General features: G+C 46.7%; 2 protein-coding genes across 2 annotated transcripts; one reads left to right on the top strand and one right to left on the bottom strand.

Annotated features, from left to right (window-relative positions):
- Positions 1 to 1,431: 1,431 nt before the first annotated feature.
- setd1ba (SET domain containing 1B, histone lysine methyltransferase a) lies at positions 1,432 to 14,853 on the top strand. The gene is made up of 18 exons (XM_079179404.1): positions 1,432 to 1,593; positions 1,851 to 2,002; positions 2,303 to 2,401; positions 2,702 to 2,972; positions 3,825 to 3,946; positions 4,361 to 5,476; positions 7,000 to 7,752; positions 8,140 to 8,313; positions 8,399 to 8,492; positions 8,590 to 8,801; positions 8,897 to 8,969; positions 9,052 to 9,435; positions 9,547 to 10,821; positions 11,143 to 11,309; positions 11,411 to 11,533; positions 11,661 to 11,780; positions 12,200 to 12,337; positions 12,455 to 14,853. Exons 1-18 carry the CDS (start codon positions 1,533 to 1,535, stop codon positions 12,626 to 12,628), a joined length of 5,508 nt encoding a protein of 1,835 aa, XP_079035530.1. The 5' UTR covers positions 1,432 to 1,532; the 3' UTR covers positions 12,629 to 14,853.
- A 1,820-nt stretch (positions 14,854 to 16,673) lies between these two features.
- Positions 16,674 to 18,971, bottom strand: car15 (carbonic anhydrase 15; the record flags this gene model as incomplete). The annotated part of the gene is made up of 8 exons (XM_079179286.1): positions 16,674 to 16,953; positions 17,036 to 17,196; positions 17,291 to 17,357; positions 17,438 to 17,530; positions 17,641 to 17,786; positions 17,866 to 18,042; positions 18,774 to 18,803; positions 18,914 to 18,971. 8 exons carry the CDS (start codon positions 18,969 to 18,971, stop codon positions 16,729 to 16,731), a joined length of 957 nt encoding a protein of 318 aa, XP_079035412.1. The 3' UTR covers positions 16,674 to 16,728.
- Between the last annotated feature and the right edge of the window lie 1,066 nt (positions 18,972 to 20,037).

Below are 20,037 nucleotides of genomic sequence, written 5' to 3' on the forward strand. Positions count from 1 at the left end.
AAACATGTTTAATAACAGTAACTGCATGCCTCACATTTTACATTAATAAATAAGCAAACAAATTTAAAATGATTATAAAAGAGTTGAACTTACTCATATCCTACAAGGCCATATGTGCAATGCCAACAATCAGACATCACTTTAACTGTTTCCCCCCCTAATTTAACATCTGCAAGATCACACAACTGTTTATTCACAACATTGGTTTCTTTTCACTTAACAAATATAAATACTATTATATGGGTGTGCCATGACCTAGTTAAGACAAAGATGGATTCCAGGCAGAGGAAAAAAGGCTCAAGATGTCACAGGGTATTGCATCCAGTACATTCTCTTCCTTCTTCTCAATCCTTTAAAAGGAGGAATCATAGTTTTTATCATAGTCCGTGAGAGATGAGGAAATCAAGTGTAAGATCCCTTTTGGAACAAAGGAAACCCATATAGGCCATTGAGTCCTGTTTCAGGAAAATGGCTGCCGAGAGCGCTCGGCCCCCTCTCTCTGCTCTGTGTTGAAGGACTCCTGAGCCGTGCCTCTAATAGCAGACAGCTCCTCTGCTGCTGCGCTCTGATTGGCCCGCTGAGCTGCCGCTGTTAACCAGCCAATTGCCCGAGCACTGCAAAACACCAGGCAATGTCAAACAAAAAAAAAAAACATTTATTTTTGTGTCGACAATATGCAGTTCAGAAATATAATTAAAAATGAGAAATCCATACGGGGTTACGGTTTTATAATTAAAAACTCCACGGCTGTTTTAAAAGCGAGGGCCAAACACAACGGTTTGGCTCTAGTTTGTTGGTCTGAATTAGACTAACTGACAGAGAACCAACCGCCGCATTCCAACGGTTACAAACATTAGCCTGCCTGTTAAATAGAACTCGTTACCGACCGAGTTTCGTATTATAATCGCATATTAATCTGGGAGTAATTTCACACTAGCAGTCTACTCGCTCCGAAGCAGCAGTGTCTCCATTTGATTGTTTTCCCTTTTTTTTAAAACAGCCCGACATGTGTGAATCAGTGACCGACCACAGGTCTGTACAAAAAACAAAAACCTGCGACCAAAGCATTTTTTATTAGCCTTTAGGGGCAGTTAAGAAGATATTACCACTGTGTCTATCTTGTGTTTGCCATTTGGGTAAATGCAATCGACAGATTCCACACAACATGATTTAGAGATTTAGCGACACCAAGCCGTTACAAAATATATAATAATAATATTTAGACACACGAACATTATCACCCGAGTCGTTTAAAAGATAACAATTGCATTCACGGTTGTGTCATAATTAAGTTACCAGCGGAAACAGACATGAGTTTATAGCGAAAGTGCGGCTAGCGTCGGCGGTGGGCAAAGCCTAGCGGTGTATTGTGGAAGAGACAGAAGCTACAGACCAGAGGCACACAATATGTGTTGGCTCTCGCCGAAAAGGAGGCAGTATTCTTCAAGCTAAATCATGTAAATGTGAGCGGCGAAAGGAAAGCGACTTCGTCTTTTCGTCAATTAAAGAATAACCCCTCGATCGGACGAACCATGTCCAAGCCAGGGGAGAAAAACAGATTGAACGAAGACCATGGCAGAAAGCAGAGTTCAAGTAAGCTTGTTCTTTTTTCCTCTTTCTCCAGCCCTCCTAATGCCTGTTTTCCGTCACTGGGATATACGCTAGGTCCCGTTTTCTCTCTCTCGGGTTACCCCCCCACCCTGTACCACCGAAGCCATGCATCTGTAACGTTTAAAGTGTCGAGGGGGGGGGGGGGGAGAGCTGGCAACGGGACCGGGTTTAGCTTCTTTTTTTTTTTTGTCTGTGCCTCACGATAGCTCTTCTCTCCTTGTCGCTGCCTGGCGTTTCAGGTTTGGCGAACGGCATGGACAGTCATCCCGTCTGCGGCTCGGCGGAGAAGCGGAGTCACCACTGGAGAAGTTACAAGTTGATCATCGACCCGGCGCTGAAGAAGGGCTCGCACAAACTCTACCGCTACGATGGACAGACTTTCAGCATGCCCGTAAGTGGACCGCCTTTTTTTTTTTATTATTTTTTTTTTTTACCCGCGGGTGAAACTGGCTACAATAGTAACCGGGTAGCCGACCTCCATGATGGGGTTACAATGTGGCTGTGTTGTGGCCGCGGGCACGTTCCTGCGTCTCGGAAGAGGGGGGGGGGGGGCATTTGTAATGCACCGACCAGCGTTTGGTTTGTGCTAAAACTTCTCTGCAACAAGTTCTCACCGTGTGAAGTTGTGAAAGTATTGATAACAGTATGTGTCCCCCCCCCCCCCTCTCTCCCCCCTTCCTCTCTCCTACAGAACCCCGGGATACCACCGGTGGACATCGTCCGAGACCCGAGGATCGGTCGTCTCTGGTCTAAGTACAAAGAGACGGACCTACCGGTGCCGACATTTAAGGTATCTACTCTGACAGAAGCTCTTGAGTCCAGCTTTTTCCCCGGCTGTCAAAAAGTTGCAGACACACCCCCCTCACTCATCTTTGGGATGTCGGGCGAAATGATGGTGGACGGAGGGGGCTGTTAGAACCAAAATAACACGCACTGCTCTTTGGGTTTGACTGGATGTGCATGTTCATCTCGACAGACACGTCGCTCTCGTGTCAGCTGTCAGACACGGCCGCACGTGGTGCATCGTTTACCCGAAAGCAACCTCTGACGTTAACCCCTCTGATTCCTCTTCTTCTTCGTCTTCTTCCAGATCGACGAGTGCTACGTCGGCCCCGTGCCCCCGAAGGAGGTGACGTTCGCCCGGCTTAACGACAACGTTCGGGAAGGATTTCTTTCGGACATGTGCAAAAAATTTGGGGAAATCGAGCAGGTCGAGATCTTGTACAACCCGAAGAACAAAAAGCACCTGGGGATCGCCAAAGTTGTTTTTGAGAACGTGAAAGCCGCCAAAGTGGCCGTGCAGTCGCTTCACAAGACGTCTGTTATGGGAAACTTCATCCACGTGGAGCTGGACCCGAAAGGTAAACAGTGATTCAGTCATTCAGAGGGAGAAGATGTGTAACCTACATTCATGCAGGATCAAGCTGTCTCTCTGCTGCTGCTGCTGCAGCAGAGCTGCTCACTCGAAGTGGACAATGTTGCCTTGTTTTTAACTATGAGGAGGACAGCAATCACGTGTGTAAATGCACACGTGTGTTGCCTGGTGATGTGGGGTAATTGAATTTCATTGAATGTAAGGCTGCTCCCACAGGCCCTGCGCTCAGGGTGCTGTGTACTCCCACTGTGCTTCATATCAGACCTGTAAACAAACCGACCCGTCAGATTCACACTGTCTCTGTTGACTCACATTCAAATGACTGAAATCTAAGTTAAGAGTCAAAGACTCTGCTGTTGCTTCTGACTAATGCAGAACAACCATTTAATTCCTCTTTAAGATGTAAAGTATTTATTATTTGAAGTGTTATTCTCTTGAATTATTCCCACAAATGTATTTCATTTTCTTTTTATGAATAGTCTTAATATTGTAATTTTTAATAATAATTGTAATTAACAAGTGTTGCATTCTGTGGAGGATATGTTCATCTTATGAAGACATGTTTAGGTCGTTATAGTACAACATCTACTGTATCATTACATGTAACTTCCCAGATTACCTAATGTACATTAAGAATATTTACAGACCGTAACTTTAGTTTGTAATGCTCGTATTGTAAATATTTGGAACGTGTGTACTATGAAAGGAAACTGCATTCGTGTGTCTACAAATGTTTAGATTTGAGTTCAGCTGCCGGATTAGTTTTAATACAGCCTGCTGGCTTTAAGCCTTCTTTATAGACTTCGCATCAGACTAACGCATGTTTACCGTCCTGCAGGTGAGAATCGCCTCAGGTACTTCCAGCTCCTGATGAACGGCAGCTACACTCCGCAGACGCTGCCCGTTGGCGGAGAGGAGGCCAGGGAAGTTTCCCCTCGGAGCCTGGCGGAAGCCCTGCTGGTAAAAATGCGTCTAACAATATGCAAAATATCTTTTTGTTCCATGTGTTTATTAGAAATCCATTAGAGTTAAAACAATACTATAGTTTGGTACAGGTTTTTTACAATGTCAGCCTGGTGAATTGTAGTGTTGCTCTGTAGAAATAACTGACCAGTCTAAGCTGACATCCTTATCTGTAATCCATTTTATCAGCGCAGCAGGTGGTAGAGTGGAGCAGAGGAAATGTCACCCAGACCCGAGTCTGTGGACTGAAATGACAAAGCGCCACTGAAATGTGAACTTTGGCCTCGTAGCACAAGATACTTATCCACTAGTTGCTTTAAAAAAAAACAAAAGAAAGGATCTGTGAAGGCGCATATTGGGAAATGTAAATATTGCCTGTGATTAACCTTGATCCGGTTTCTCTCCTCTCAGGCCTGCGAGCCCATCCGCAGGTTGTCGGAGAGCAGCGCGTCTGCGGCCGGAGGGACGTTGCCACCCAGCAGCAGCTCCACCACGCCGTTGTCCCACGAGACGGGCTACTCCAGCCAAAGGCAGGACACACCCCAGTCCCAGGGAACCCCTCACACCCCACGGCAGAGTGGTACGCCCTTCTCCCAGGACTCCAATTTCTCCAGTCGGCAGTCCACGCCGTCGTACCAGTCCAGCCGGGCCGAGAGCTCTGGAGGTTACAAATCTCGCAGACACGAGAGTAAGTTCCAGGATGCATACAACCGCAGACCGGAGAGGCCCCAGTACCGCAGCAACATGTACAGAGGGACGACGTCGTCGTCGTCCGAGCAAGCGTCCTTCAAACAGCACCAGCTCACCCCGCCTGAACCTCCGCCCTCCACCCCCACCTTCACCTACACAGCGCCTCTCCCCGCTACGCCCAACTTCAAGTCGGCCTTCTCGCCCTACCAGGCTCCTCTGCCCCCCGCGTTCCCCCCGTCGGAGCCTGCTTTCCATCACCCGGCCCAAAGGGAGGGCGAGTACCTCCGACCGCCGCAGCCGCCTCTGGCTGCCGCCACTGACTTTACGCCCGTCAAGGAGAGACCAGAAACTCCTCCGATCCCCGAGCCCCCGCCGGAGCCCATGCCCCACCCGACCACCCCTCCTCCTCAAACACCAGAGCACTGCCCCTCGCCCGGCTCCCCCACACTCGACCCAGAGCGCAATAGCCTGGACTCCCGCATTGAGATGCTCCTCAAGGAGAAAAGGACAAAGCTGCTGCCGTTCCTGGAGGAGCGAGACTCGGACACCGAGGTGCGTATGGAGGGGAGTCCGATTTCCTCCTCGTCCTCTCAGCTGTCCCCGATCCCCCCTTACACGGGCGGCTCCCAAGGCGGCCAGCAAAACTCCCGTCCCACTAGCACAGGCCTGGAGGATATCAGTCCGACCCCGCTGCCTGACTCGGAAGATGAAGAGCCCATTCCCGGGACGGCCTCCCTGATCAAGAGAATCACGTCTCCTGTCCAGGAGAAGATGAGCAACAGTGACCTCAAAGATGGACATTTTCGAGGCCACACTCCCACTGATAAAGTTGAAACGGTAAGACACATATTTTCCTTGTATTTGCATCAAACTTCTGTTTACAAGAACAATAATACTGAAGTAAGAACAACCCACGGTTGCACATGTAGCTAAGAGGAGCTCGCGTTGACAGTGTTGGTTAGTTGATGGCACCACGCCGCTGATGTTTACTCACAGCTGTGACGGTTTCACTGAGGACCCCGGAAGTGAGGTCTACTTTCAGTGCCAGGTGATCGTAGTAAACTTTCCCTTTTTGTTTCCTTCACTATGCCTCATGAAGGCAGTGCCGATCTCACAGCAATCTATGTATGAAACAAGGTGTTTGCGATTTCAGTTGGCCTCTGCTGTGTTTATGCAGAGTAAAAATATGATTTGAACAAGAAGTTTATGTCTGCACAACAGTCTATGAATATACATATGAAACATGTAAAAACTCCTTGTTAACGCTGGCAAAACAGTTGAGTTACGAATGAAAAGTTTCAGCTCACAGCCTTACAAATACCTTCACATTCATATGAAGTTGATCTCCTTGTTTGAAGTCATAGTAACGCCATCTGACCTGTGATGTTGTATTTCTACACTTGGTGTGGTGCTTGCAGGAATAAGAGCGGCTCTGCTGTGTGTGTGTGTGTGTGTGTGGGGGGGGGGGGGATCGAGCACTCTTATTTCCGCTTTCTAACACTCGTCGCACGGAGGAAAACCCAGTTTGGCAGTTAGCCCCATTCAACAGCACACTTCCTGCTTTTTTTTTTTCTGAGCCTGACAGTCAGGATTGGCCGCAGCGTCTCATGTCTCACATTTCAAGTTATCACAAAGCAAGCAGCGCAAACAGGTCATTTGGATAACGACGCCACTCCCGTGCTGAGTTTACTCTCCTTTTTAGTTTCATTCCTGCAGCAGTTCATAAATCCTTTTCATGATGAACAAACGGCAGGGGAAGGAGACTCAAAAGGCCGATGTGTTTACAGGTGTTGCACTGACATGATCCAAGTGTGCTTAGGAAGTATTAGTCTGTTGCCGAGAGCAAACAGCTCTGTGTGGAAACATGCTGACCAATGACCTGGATCAGTTGTGTTTGACTGTGTTCACTGCAGACTAAACTTTGAACTCTGATCAGAACTCAGATCATTTTTTTTTTGCCCTTATCTTTAATGATTCACTGGTTATTTAAACCTCAGTGCTTTTTCAATACGGACCAAATTAGAGTACTGTAGGATGGTATTGAGGGCAGGTGTCGTTTACTTATTCTTTAATCAGATATTTCCTGCTTTCACACTTGCTCCTTGTGTTTGAGAAATATAAACATGTTTAATGTAAGGCATCCAAAAACTATACCCACAATTAATGTTAAAGCTAAAGGGGCCTGGTTTACGACAACAATCTTCACTCAAAGTCCACTTACTCGCTTTTTCCTGAGCTTTTCAGCCTTATCTCAAGGTCTTCACGAGTCAATGGCGTTCGCTCAGTTTGTCGTGGAGATGAGAAGGGCAGACGATTGTGCTTGTGTAGTAACCTGTGACGTTGATTCGTTCCTCACACAGGGCCATCAGTCGTCAGGCGAAGACATGGAGATCTCCGACGACGAGATGCCCGGCACTCCGACCAGCGGTGGAGAATGTGGCAAAGGCATCGTGATGAACTCCGCAGTGTCCCCGATGCAGACCATCTCCATCCCGCCTCCCGGCTTCCCTCCTCTCCCGCACCAGGTCGGCTTCCAGATCTCCCATCACCACCTGGCCGCTCACGCTGCCGTCCCGGGACATCCGCACCTGACCGGTCATCCCGGAGTGCCTCATCATATGCTGCCGCCCATGGGCCCCTACGCTCACAGCATGATGCCGCTGGTGCAGATGGAGCTGATGAACTGCTTGCGGTGGGAGCAGTGGAGCAATGTTCCCATGTCCTTCCAGATGCAGCAGCAGATGCTGAGTCGCATGGCTCAGCCCAGAGGCCCCTATCAGTATCCGCATTTCATGGACAGCGCTGCGGCGTCCGCGCCGTACGGGGGACCCTACGCGCCTCTGTCTATGGGAGCTACGCCCGATACCGGCGCAGCAGCACCCGGACAACAATGGCAGCATCCCAGTGTACCAAAGTTCAACCCTACTGTTCCTCCTCCTGGATATGAGACTAAAAAGGAGGATCCCCACAAAGCCACTGTTGACGGCGTACTGCTGGTCATTGTCAAGGAGCTGAAGGCCATCATGAAGCGGGACCTCAACCGCAAAATGGTGGAGGTGGTGGCGTTTAGAGCCTTTGATGACTGGTGGGAAAAGAAGGAACACTCAGCAAAGGTAAGTCAACTCGTTTCACCCTCCCAAGATACAAATACAGGGTCAGACACAGACGCAAAGAGAGATATACCACACATACGAACACAATGTCTTAACTTTCTGTTAAGTGAACACTAATAATGTCCATATTATATGAATTATTTTTATATAATAAAGCCATGAATTTGAGTGACATCAAGAACCAGTCATCAGGTTTGCGTTGCAGCGAAGCAGCAATCAAAACATGATGCTTTTTAGAGGATTATTACGGAATAAGAATTAAAACAACCTCTGATGTATCTCTCTTTCCAATCTACATCCACAAGAATCTTACCTTCTTAGTAAACATCATTTTAAACGTAATTTAAATAATTAAAAGTAAATTAAACATCACGTTATTTCCCCCAGGTTTCTTTGACTCCGGTGAAGGGTGCCGAGGGGAAGGAAGAAGAAAGACCCAAACACAAAGAGACGATGGGTTCAAGTCTGCTGGAGAACTGGAACAAGGGCGAGGGGCTGGGCTACGAGGGGATCGGCCTGGGAATCAGTTTACGGGGGGCCATCCGCCTGCCCTCCTTCAAGGTAAGCACTTTTGTCTTTGAGTGAACACGGACACCGCCTGTTGCACCGCCTGTTGGTGTTTTTAATGGTCGCGTGTTGTGTTCAGGTGAAACGGAAGGACCCGCCCGAGGCTGCAACATCGGGGGACAACAAACGAGCACGACCCTCCACTCCAGTGGACGACGAGCTGGAGGATGAAGGTAACGCTCTCTTTGGTCTTTGCGATCATTTCCCTTCTTTCTGGTGTTTTGTCAAATTTTCAGCCGCTAATTTTGTCTCCTGGCTTATTTTTGTCAGACCGGGATCGAGACCCAGCAGAGCTCCCGTTGGACGATTCCAAAATGGACGCCGACGGCGGGTCAGCGAAGCGGCGGCACTCGCGGCCACTTGAACTGGACAGCGAGGGAGAGGAGGAGGTGGACACCTCGGGAAAGGAAGAGGAGTCGTTGTCCGACAGGGAGGAGGAGCCTGATAAAGCGCAGGCTGCAGATAGGCTGTCATCGGGCAAAGTAAGCTGTCTCACGCTTTGAGATTATTGACATAGTGTGACGTTGACTATTTGTGCATCTTGTAAAAATTTCCATGATCTGTTATCGTCTCTTAGGAGAGTGGCGATGAGGAGGGTGATGATGAAGACTCCTCCAGTGAGAGCGCCTCCTCAGATTCGTCCGATGAAGGTACTTTGACTATAAAACCGTTGTTGTAATTTAGTTCCGCTGTTTCCTGTAATTAATCATTTCTCCTCCACGTTTCCTTCAGAAGGGCAGAGCTCAGCTTCCTCCAAAGCCAGCTCGGACGCCTCGGCGGAAAGCGCAGACTCCTCTGAGTACGAGTTGAGCTCGGAAGAGGAAGAGGACGAGGAGGAAGAGGAGGAGGATGCGGCAGCGGTGCAAGATGTGGAGCTCGAAGGCAAAGTGCCGGAGACCTCCTCGTCCTCTTCATCTTCGTCAATTTCCTCGTCGGAAGAGGACGAAGGGAAGGCAAAGACCAAGCACCCGTGCCCTCCTTCGGGGACGGTCCTAGAGGATACGGAGGACCAGAGGAGAAGGGAGGAGCTAAGCGGCAAACCCAAATACAGACCTCCTAGTCCTGAGGCGGAGGTGACGGAGGACCTGAAGCCTCCGTCACCCAAAGGCATCCCAGGTGAGTGTCTGCTGCGTTATTCAGCGCAAACGTGTTTTTGTACTCGTCACAAGGCAAAAAATGTATGTCAGATGTTACGTTAAATCAATATTATGTGTTTTTGTCTTGTAGTCAAAGAGCGAGACATCGGCGCGGACGGTAACATTCCTGCAGTGAAGGAGCATGTAGCAAACCTTCGGCCGCCCACTCCCACCGGCGCCCTGCCCGACAGCGACCAGGGGACGAAAGGTAAAGCGGAGCCTGAGGAAGTACCCTGCACCCCCGGTCGATTAGCCCTGTCCCCCGTAGATGCTAACACACCTGTCCCCAAAGCTGTCTCCGCATCTTTATTGCACCTCCCTCTCCCTCCTCTCCCGGCTGTAGAAGGTCGATCCCTCCTTCATCCGCCCCCCGGTCCCCTGCTCGACCACCCGCTGCGGCCCCGGCTCCCCACAGACGAGGACATCCCCCGCACGCCGGGCAGGGACCTGATGGAGCGCGCCCGAAGTCTGGGCAAGTCCCAGAGCACGGACACTGTGCCCATCACACCCGGCGGCGATGCCCCGCTGACAGGTAGCAGCCTGTTGCTCAGCTCCCCTCACATCCCCGGTAGCCCCTTTACCTACCCTGCACAATCCCCTGTCCTTAGCGCTGGAGTCCCCCGCACTCCAGGAAGAGACTTAACCTTCACCCCTGTCTTCCCTGACCCCACAGCACTGGCTCTTAATAGGAAAATATCCACCGAGAGCCTGGACGAGAGACCCGTTTTTAAGGAGCCGCCCATCAGCACTCTGCCCAGCCAGGCCCTGTCAGCTGGAGCGGCGCTTTCAGCCAGCGTCCCTGAAGATCTGCCCGGCGGTCTCCCTGTAGACGTCCCTGTGCCGTCAGATACCGCCCCATCAAAGAGGAAACCTGGACGACCCAAAGGCAAAAAGACTCCAGCTGTCTCCGCAGCTGATGAGTCTTTGGAGCTCTCGTCTGAGTCCACCCTCCTGCCTCCCGACGCACACCTCAGCGATCTGTCCAAGCAGACGATCTCCGCCAAGTCCCCGCACTACCCGAGCCTGGACTTCAGGGAAGGAGACGCGAAGCCCCAGACGGTCCTACCCGACGAGGACGGCTTCCTGTCCTACGAAGAAGAGGCACCTGTGGCCGTGAAGCCGGCGCGGAGGCCACGGCGACCCTGGGGGGAGCTGCTGCTGGACAGCCTGTCCCCCGTCACCTCGCCCCCCCGGCCGTACTTCAATCCCCGCTTCGAGTTTGAGGAGATGACCATCCTGTACGACATCTGGAACGAAGGCATAGACGACGAAGACATGCGGCTTCTGCAGATCACGTATGAAAAGATGCTCCAGCAGGATAACGGCAACGACTGGCTCAACGACACACTCTGGGTCAACCATCCTCATATCCTTTACTGCTAATCATTGGCTGATTTACACCAAATGTTATCAGGAATATGATTCTCTGTTATATGTCAAAGTTCAAAGTGCTCCACAAATCATTTTAAGAGATCAGTCTAGTCCAATGACACTTAAAAAAAGATAATAAGTGCCTTATTCTTTTTTTTTATGGAGCTGTTTTGTAGTGTTTACATCGCACAGCAGCCCCCTCTGGTGGTGGAAACTAGGAACGTTTTGGCTGCTGTTAGTATCGCAGATCCTGTTTTGGCATCTTAGCTGTGGCCCAAGGCCTTCTTTTTCTGTTTCCTCCTTGACTTCCCTGCACCTACCAACATCCCAAGAGTGAAGAAAAAGAAAAGAGACGACGGCATGAGAGATCACATGACTGGCTGCGCGCGAAGCGAGGGATACTACAAGATCGACAAGAAGGACAAGATCAAGTACCTTCAGAGCACAGACCTGCAGTCAGAGGAGCTGTTGGTCGACACGCAGGTGAGACCGGATTGTGACGTGCGACTCCTGTGAACGTAAACGCCTCAGAGGCATGGGGCGCGGTGTGGGTGAACACATTTAACGCCGTCTCCTCTCTGCAGGGCATGAGTATTCCTGCACAGGTCCAGAGCTCCAGAGCTGGCTCGGAGCGGCGGTCGGAGCAGCGGCGTTTGTTGTCGTCGTTCGCGTGTGACAGCGACCTGCTGAAGTTCAACCAGCTGAAGGTAAACGCAGACAAACCTCCATGTTTGATTTCCCCCCACTGAATTTTATATAAAAACGGCAGTGAGCAACAACACGAGACAGTTTATGCCATCTGACGCTTGTCTCCCCCGTTTTTCCTCGTTTTAGTTCCGTAAGAAAAGGATCCGATTCTGCAAGTCACACATCCACGACTGGGGTCTGTTCGCTATGGAGCCCATCGCCGCAGATGAGATGGTGATAGAGTACGTGGGACAAAACATCAGACAGGTGAGAGGGAGTTAATTCTTCTCTGTGGGCGTGTAAACAATGATGACATTTTGACTAATTCACTTGCTTTCATCTTCTCAGAATTTGTCTTTCAGGATAATCACGGCTATCTGTCACGAAGAATTATTTGATCTTAAATTATTTATATATTTGTGATGGATTCTACAGGATATATGTCAACTTGTGAGTTTGTATAGGAAACGTCTGTTGCACAATGCAGTTTATATTCAGGGACATAACCAAACGTTGATGCTTTGAGTGCCATCACAGCATCAAAGACATGGTTACAACCAAGCAGGGATCAACTGATGGGGTTGAAGTAGACACCCGGTGGATTTCTATGTCAGATGAAGCCGTTCGTTTCATTTCAAAGCAGTCAGAATTCTAATACGTGGCCATCCTCCATCCTCCATTGGCAGGTGATTGCGGACATGCGGGAGAAGCGCTATGAGGACGAGGGCATCGGTAGCAGCTACATGTTCCGCGTCGACCACGACACGATCATAGACGCCACAAAGTGTGGCAACTTCGCCCGTTTCATCAACCACAGCTGCAATGTAAGACAACATCGGCACGACGCTCCTCTTTGAAAGCTTTTGCACCGCCTACATAAAACACACACGAGCATAAAAGGAATTTAATATAATTATAATCTCTATTATGTTTTCTTTCAGCCCAACTGCTATGCGAAGGTCATCACAGTGGAGTCTCAGAAGAAGATTGTGATCTACTCCAGACAGCCCATTAATGTCAACGAGGAGATCACGTACGACTACAAGTTCCCCATCGAGGATGAGAAGATCCCCTGTTTGTGTGGGGCGGAGAACTGTAGGGGAACGCTCAATTAACGTTCCACGTGAGGTCAATCTTCTCCAGGTTGTTAAAAAGTGCTGTCCTTAAATTTCAGTCAAGTTTTCAAGACCTCAGCACATGCTGAGACTCTGGACGAGGAGGAACTGAAGTGGGAAGGTCTGTTTTTTGTTTTTGTTTTTGATCGAGGAGAAGAAAAGCTGCAAGTCGTCTGTACGGCCCTCTTCACACATTCAACTCTAGATTGTTTACGATTTATGGTGCTCTTGAAAATAGAAAACACGTATTTTTTTTTTTTTTTTAATGTCTGCCAGTGACCCGGAACTTAACACTTGACTTGCTGGTGCAGCATTTCATCCTCTCAACTCGGACAGTATTTCAGCACAGCTCCTTCCACGTCCTCTCCTGGTTTGTACAGTTTTACACGTTTTTTTTTTTGTCTCATAAGCTTTACGTCCACCACACGTGGTACAAAAAAAAAAAAAAAAAGAAACAACACAACATGTTCAGCTGCTTACTAAACACTGCTGAGACGCACAAGCCTAGCCAGGAAAAGGCCTCTCTTTGGGAGAAGACGTGGTCGGGCATCTGAGCAGATGGGATGACGGCGGAGTGTCGCGCCCCGACGATCCTGCGTTCTCGCTCCTACCTCCTCTGCACCACTTTCCTTGGACGTGAAATCAAACTGATGGGAGAAATTCAAGCAACACAAAATGATTATATCCTGCCACAAAGTCTGGAATATTTTGGAAATCACGCCTGCTTTCACCAGCCAATAATAGATCACGCTGCTTCCTATTAGTTTATGCAAAACAAAAAGTTAAAGGTGACGTGCAAACTTTGTATTACTGATAGTCCAGTGTTTTCCAGTTTTGTTGAGGTAGTTCTCCTCTTTCTTGTTTCTTCAAAGACACTATCTAGTGTGTGTGTGTGTGTGTGCGAGTGTGTGTGTGTGAGTGTGAGAGTGAGAGCATTTGAGTGCACTGCCCCCTGTAGGCCACAGCGTAGTATGCCGCCATGCGCAGCAAGAAAATGAAAAAATGTAATCAATTCCTCTCTACATCCACTGGGCAGCATTTGAAAAAGAAATCCTTCTCAAACAAAGTTTTCAGCATATGAAGAAATACCATTTCCTTATTTTAAGTGCCATATGAATGTGTAACCGTCTTTGTGTAGCTTGAGCAGGCCGGTGACGGACATAGAAGTCGTTTCCGTTCGCCTCGCGCTGTGTTAACACATGCATGTGCAAAGAATTGCTGCCTAGTCTTTTTTTTTTTTTTCACCGCCGCGGGTGTTTGGCGATGACGTTTCGGGTTTCTTCATCTGTCACCTGGGATGATGTTTCACGTTTGTGTCCTCTTCAAACTGTAACACTTATTACTGTACCAGTGTTCGATGTTTCCTGCGAAACGGAAGTGTTATTACGGCCCAGCAGCCCTCCTGCAAGGGTTGTTCTTTCTTTATAATCTAATTAAGAAACAAATAATTGTAAATGCACTTGAGGCTTGCACTTCTGCTTTACGCCCCCCCCCCCCTCAGCCAATCATATCCCCCCTTTCAAGACCAAGTCAGTCACTGCTTTTCATTCAGTTGGATCGAATTAAGGAGATTTTCTTTTCTTTCTTTTTTTCCACCAGTGATGTTTATATTGTATATGATAACTTGTACAGAAGATCTAAAGCTTTTTTTTTTTATCTTCATAAGGGTAACACTTTTAAGATGCATCTTTCTCTTTTTTTTTTTTTAAAACAAAAGACTGAGTATTTAAAAGTATTTTCAGGGATCTGTAAAAGGAATCTGAAGGTTTAAAAGGGTTGTTTATTTAAAGAAAAAGGCCCACTGTGTACAGGAAAAGTCTCCACCTCCCTTTGTGAAAGATTGTTTCTTGTAGAAACGTCTTCTTTTTCTGCCCATTTGCTTTGTAATCCTAAAAATGTGTACATACAGTAACTGTGAATACTATATAAAAATATATATATATATATATATATTTTTGTTCCCCTGGGATTTGCTACGTGAACACAGCTCAGAGTTCTATGTAACATATGAGGTGAGCCGGTAGCAGGAAATTCAGCTTGTGTCAAGCTTTGTTTTTGTTTTTTATTTTCTGTTGTAAATTCTATGAGAAGTTGTTTGCGGTGTGGAGAAAAAAACAAAAAGGTGCAGAATCGGCATGGGAAGAGGATTGAAGCGTCAGCCTGTTTCTCATGTCTATTTATTACACAACAAATGTATGAAAAAGGAAAAATTGGAAATAAAGCAATTTTGCATACATCCATAAACGGCGGTTGTTATTCATTTGAAGGATGGTCGTCTGAAGTGACCCATCGGAGTCCTACTGGTGCTGACTTTTCATGAATGGAAATGGGAGGCAGCAGCTGACCAAACAATGAGTCTGTGTCAGGCATGGCTCCATGGAGGACCTCGTCATGTGATTCCCTGTTCTCCGACAAACACACACCGGCAGTAACAATTAGCATTCACCAGTACAGTGGTGGATGCAGCACATAGACCATGTAAAATGAGATTTTCCTCCCGACCAGACTCCTGATTTCAAGAGCTCTGAGTCTGTGAGTTTGACTTCGAGCCTGTTTAAAGTCTGCAGCTCCAACTGTGTTCTCTTGTTTCTGATGTTTAAGTCATGATGTCATGTTTTTATCGTGGCTCTGTTGATGTGAAGAGACAAATGAAGATTACCCAGTTAAACTCGTTTGTCACAGACTGTGCGTGCCTGCTGGGTTGTGTTATTTTAACATCTCATGTCACCTCAGCCACAGATTTACAACTCACTGAGTCATTTTTGCATAATAGCCTCACCAAACCTCGTAACTCAAAAACAACAACAGCAAGTGTGACACAGAATAGGATGCATATTGTTTGAATACAGCAAATATTATTAGAACATTTAAGTTAACTGTGAACTTACATTTAAGTGTTAAACACATATTTGAAATGTTCTCTACTTGCTGCTTGTTTACACTGATGCTGGTGGGTCCTAGCAAATATGCAAATGACGCACACAGAATATTATTTTTCTGAAGGCAAGAGGAAAATCCGCACATTAGGACCATGAACAGCATTCAGCTCCTCCTCCACGCTCCTCTCGTGCTGTCAAATCGATTCAAACAGCCAGCAGCTCGGCACAAACGTTGATAATAAGTATGACAAAAAGAAATTGTCTTTTAATATTCATAGTATGTTAAAAAAAGTCATGAATAGGTCATAATGTATCATTTCGAAACATGTCATAGTATGTTTTATAAAAAATTATTTGTAAAGTATTTCGAAAAATGTATAATTATATAAATAAAATATTCAAAACAAGTTATGAAAGTCATAACATAGTATGTGGAATTTAATCATAAGAAAGTCATAGTGTAGTATGACGAAAAATAGTCACGAATAGGTCATAATATATGATCTCGAAATTTGTCATAGTGGAGCTTAGTTTAAATATTATAAAAGGAAATACATTTGAGCACCGTGGGTTTAATGGATTTATAAATCCCCAAAAGTATAAAAGCGATAAAAACAATTAATTTTTGCAGTTACCTGTTAACATGAAATAATGCATTTTACTCCTCACGCAACACCTTTTGCTTCACTGCACCTTTATTGTTCTTATACAAAGTTTCTAATCAATGTGAAGGCATGAACTGTGCCAACAGAACATCAGATATTAGTAAACGTTTCTTTCTTTAATGCTCCCACATAGTATTTGCTTTTGACTGAAACGTTGAGCTCCGTGTTATGAAAATACTTCATACTTCAAACATCTTTATGGTTAACAATCATCTTTCTCCTTCTGTTTAGCCCCTATGAGGTTGACATTTTTTTATTATATTGAAATATTTGTCCAATACCATAAAACACATTTCAATGCTCAACTCACATTATTTCTAACTGTTAGTAAAGAGACACATATTTTATCACATCTTTCAATGCACTAATCAAGTTAATGCTGCAGAGACTGCAGAGCACAATCACAACATTTAGCAACATTTTACAGTACTTTATTCACAGTTTGTATTTTTAATATGTATTCTTTGCTGGTCATCGTCTAAATGTCATTTTGGAGTGAATGGCAAACACATGAATCCATCTTTGTATGGCCAATGCTGTGTTGCATGGTTTTGACTTAAAGTCCAGAGACGAAGCTTCCCAGCAAAATGATTTGAAGCAGATGCAGCGACGCATCCGACCCGAGGGGACGGCTGGACGTCCCCGGGAGGAGTCTGCCGTCTTTGGACACGGAGACGACGCGACTGAAGGTGGGGTGGACGTGTCTGAAGTTGTTCTGCAGAGGTGTCACCTGCTCTGCATCCTCCTCGGTGGAGAAGATCTGTGAGGAAAACTGAGCCAGCTGAGGAGAAAAGATCCACGATGAGCACTCAAGGAAACCGTTTTTATTGTTTTCTGTCAGAGACGAGACATAAGAGACCTACTTGGGACCACGAGATGTAGATGGGAACTTCGTACAGAGTCCACACAACCGCTTGAGAACACGGAGGGGTGGTGAGACTGCCGTAATAACGGTAATACTGACTCATGTTGTGCTTTGGCAGGAGGTGCATCAGCGGGAACGGCTTGATTTTAGTCGTTTGGCCTGGAGGCAGGATGCACAGCCGTGATGAGAGCAGAGTTACAAAACAACAGAAACAGAGCGGGCGGGAGTGAATTCTCTCAGAGTGTTCTCTAACCTTTGTAAGCCACAGAGGACAGCTTCTGGGAGATGAGTCCAAAGTGCACATTGTCTGCGTAAACAACCTGAAAGAACGCGTTAAAATAAGGATGTGTTCGCACGCTACAAATGCTTGAATATGTAGAACTCATTTCAATCAACGGACATCAATAAAGAATCCAAGAACAGCAAGTCCTGTTGGATCGCGCAAGGCCGCTGTCATGTTCGGATGGATGGACTTCATGTTGACTATGTGCATCTAGAAGTAAATTTAAAAAAAAGACATTAAAAGGGAAGGCTGCACTGCACCAGCCTGCTGCAACAGCTGTCGGGTGACAGTGTAGAGCTTGTCTACTGACCATACTGTACCTCCATCGGGTATCTGCGTCTGTCCACAGTGTGCTCTGAACCGTTAGTGGCCGGGCCTCCCCAGTGGAAGTGCAGCTGGATGGTGTGGTACACATCTGGAAGACCTCCACCGCTCACCGACATGCCGTTGCCAACCTGCAGCACGACTGAGAGAGCAGACCAGTTGGTGTAATCACCCAACACAACAATGTGCACGTTCATGACAGTGTCTGTCGGTGTATTCACCAGAGTGCCCGTCGTTTTCAATGGTCCAGTGACCCGTTTGGATCACATCGAAGCCCTCCAGGTGTAGAGATCCCAGAGACTCGTTCCTGGTCATCTGGTGGTCCAGGTTGATGGGAGAGTGGTGCTCTTCAAGTAAAGGATGGCAAGGCGGGAACATGTCTCCCCATGCATAAGGATCTGAGGAATGGCGAAGAAACCACAGAAGAAGCAGCTACACCAGTGACTGAACGGAAGACGTACATTAATAGTCTCCAATATAACCCTTTTTTTATTATTGTGACAGGAGAGAAGATAAATATTTCATTTCATTCTTGACCTTGGAAACAGCACAACAGAAACGATTTGACAGCTATTCTGGAGCTTTTGATCAAATCCCACAAACTTCCTCTGCAGATTGAGTTTACTTTACAAAAATTTAAGACTTTTATTTCTTGAGCTTGGAAACTAACAAAACAATCTCATCTCAAGTGTCATGTAGTAGCAGTTGCAAAGATTACATTTCTTTTTTCTCTAATTTTTAAGCTTTTTTTCTTCTGAAACACTCGACAGTTTAACCTCTTGAGGCCTCCAAACAATTATTCAAATGACACATTCTGCGAAGTTTAGAGGAGAACATTTGCTCACAACTCAAAGACATATTGAACTGAGGGGTTTGCAAGAAGACACCGCTTCATTCTAGGGGGTCACCAACCAGGAACAGCTACACAGCATCAAAATAAAGATAGTAACTGAACTTAAATTGTATAAAATCACAGGCCTAATACAGTTAAATATCTCCCATTGGCCAGTAAACTATTCACCAACAAGTGGGGACATAATATATTCTGACGGCCGCTCACACTTTATTGAGATGACATATTCTTTAAGTTGTAGTCTGTGTGCTTTAAAACAAAAGTTATGTTACTTACCACAGTGTGGCTCATGATAACAGTAGTCCTCTGAAATGTAAAAAGAGCACAATTTTGTCAAGTAATATTTTGTCTTAGCTTTAGAAATGACACTTCATAAATAAATAAATACAGTCTATAGACTCGAGCAGGACCCTCACCTGAATTACCGTATGAAACAAAAATCACGAGGAGAGCAGCAGCAGCAGCCCCGATCATTGTAGGATCCCGCAGCCCGGTGAACTCCTGACAGGTGTCCGTATTCCCGCTTAAGTGGGAACGGAGGTGGAAGCCGAGTTTTATTTTCTCCTGGTCTGGTCAGCGAAGTGTGTCATTACCAGTCTAGTGGTCTTTCCTGATCAACAGGCTCATTGATGCAGGACAGCTTCACCCCCCCCCCGCGCCCCCCTCCCCTCCTCCTCCTCCCACTAGTGCCAGCATCGATGCCCAGCGACCAGTAACAAGACCTATTCATGCCATGGGAAAGTCAGTGGACGTGTAGCACGCTGAATTAGAAAGGGTACAGAATATATATATGGTTTCACATAAGGAGGGGGTGTAGAAATGTGTCTCCTGTAACTCTCGGTGGTTAAAAAAAAAGTGGAAACAGGACATTGTAGAAGAAAGAAATCCCTCCAATCACTGTGTGAAATAACATTTTTTATGATATTAAAGCACCATTCAAATATAAATGTACTGCCTCTCTCAGGAAAGTCCTTTGAGTGAAAGGGAGAACTCAAACTCAATGCTTTCACACAAACGTCCTGAACATAATCCACCTGAAACACTTCTTTCTAAATACTTCCTATTGACATAATGTCGCACACAACATTGTGCTTAAGTTGCTCAGTTATCATCAACTTGATATATTTAAAAACTCTGGATACGTGTGAAAGGTTTCTAAGTGATGTCACAGTTCAAAACTGTCTTGACTCAACGATAAGCGTTGCGTCTCCTCCATCCAGGAACAGATCATGTGATTCTGTCACTACTTGGCCCGTGTGAACAAAGCCTCTTTTCTTCAGCCACAATGCTCTCCAGCCGGGTATCGCTATCGCTGCTCCGCCCGCTGCCTCATGAGTCACTGCGAGGTGCGATATATATCCGCTTTCTTTGAATTATTTGAATCTCTTGATGGCCGTGGATTGAGTTTATCTTAACAACCTCCAGCTCACTGACGGGGGGGTTCCCCACATCCCACCTTAATCCTCTGTGGCATTTGGTGTCACTGCAGACGGAGGACTTTCCTGCAGGACTCACAGAAGCAGCTAAATGTCGTGATTGA

The sequence above is a fragment of the Pholis gunnellus genome (genome assembly GCF_910591455.1).
Source record: "Pholis gunnellus genome assembly, chromosome: 18".
In the NCBI taxonomy this organism is placed as follows: domain Eukaryota; kingdom Metazoa; phylum Chordata; class Actinopteri; order Perciformes; family Pholidae; genus Pholis; species Pholis gunnellus.

Coding starts and splice junctions, on each gene's coding strand:
- setd1ba (XM_079179404.1), top strand. CDS start 1,533: ATGTCCAAGCCAGGGGAGAAAAACAGATTGAACGAAGACCATGGCAGA. Junction 8,493..8,589: donor CGACGAGCTGGAGGATGAAG/GTAACGCTCTCT, acceptor TATTTTTGTCAG/ACCGGGATCGAGACCCAGCA. Junction 9,436..9,546: donor GTCACCCAAAGGCATCCCAG/GTGAGTGTCTGC, acceptor TTTGTCTTGTAG/TCAAAGAGCGAGACATCGGC.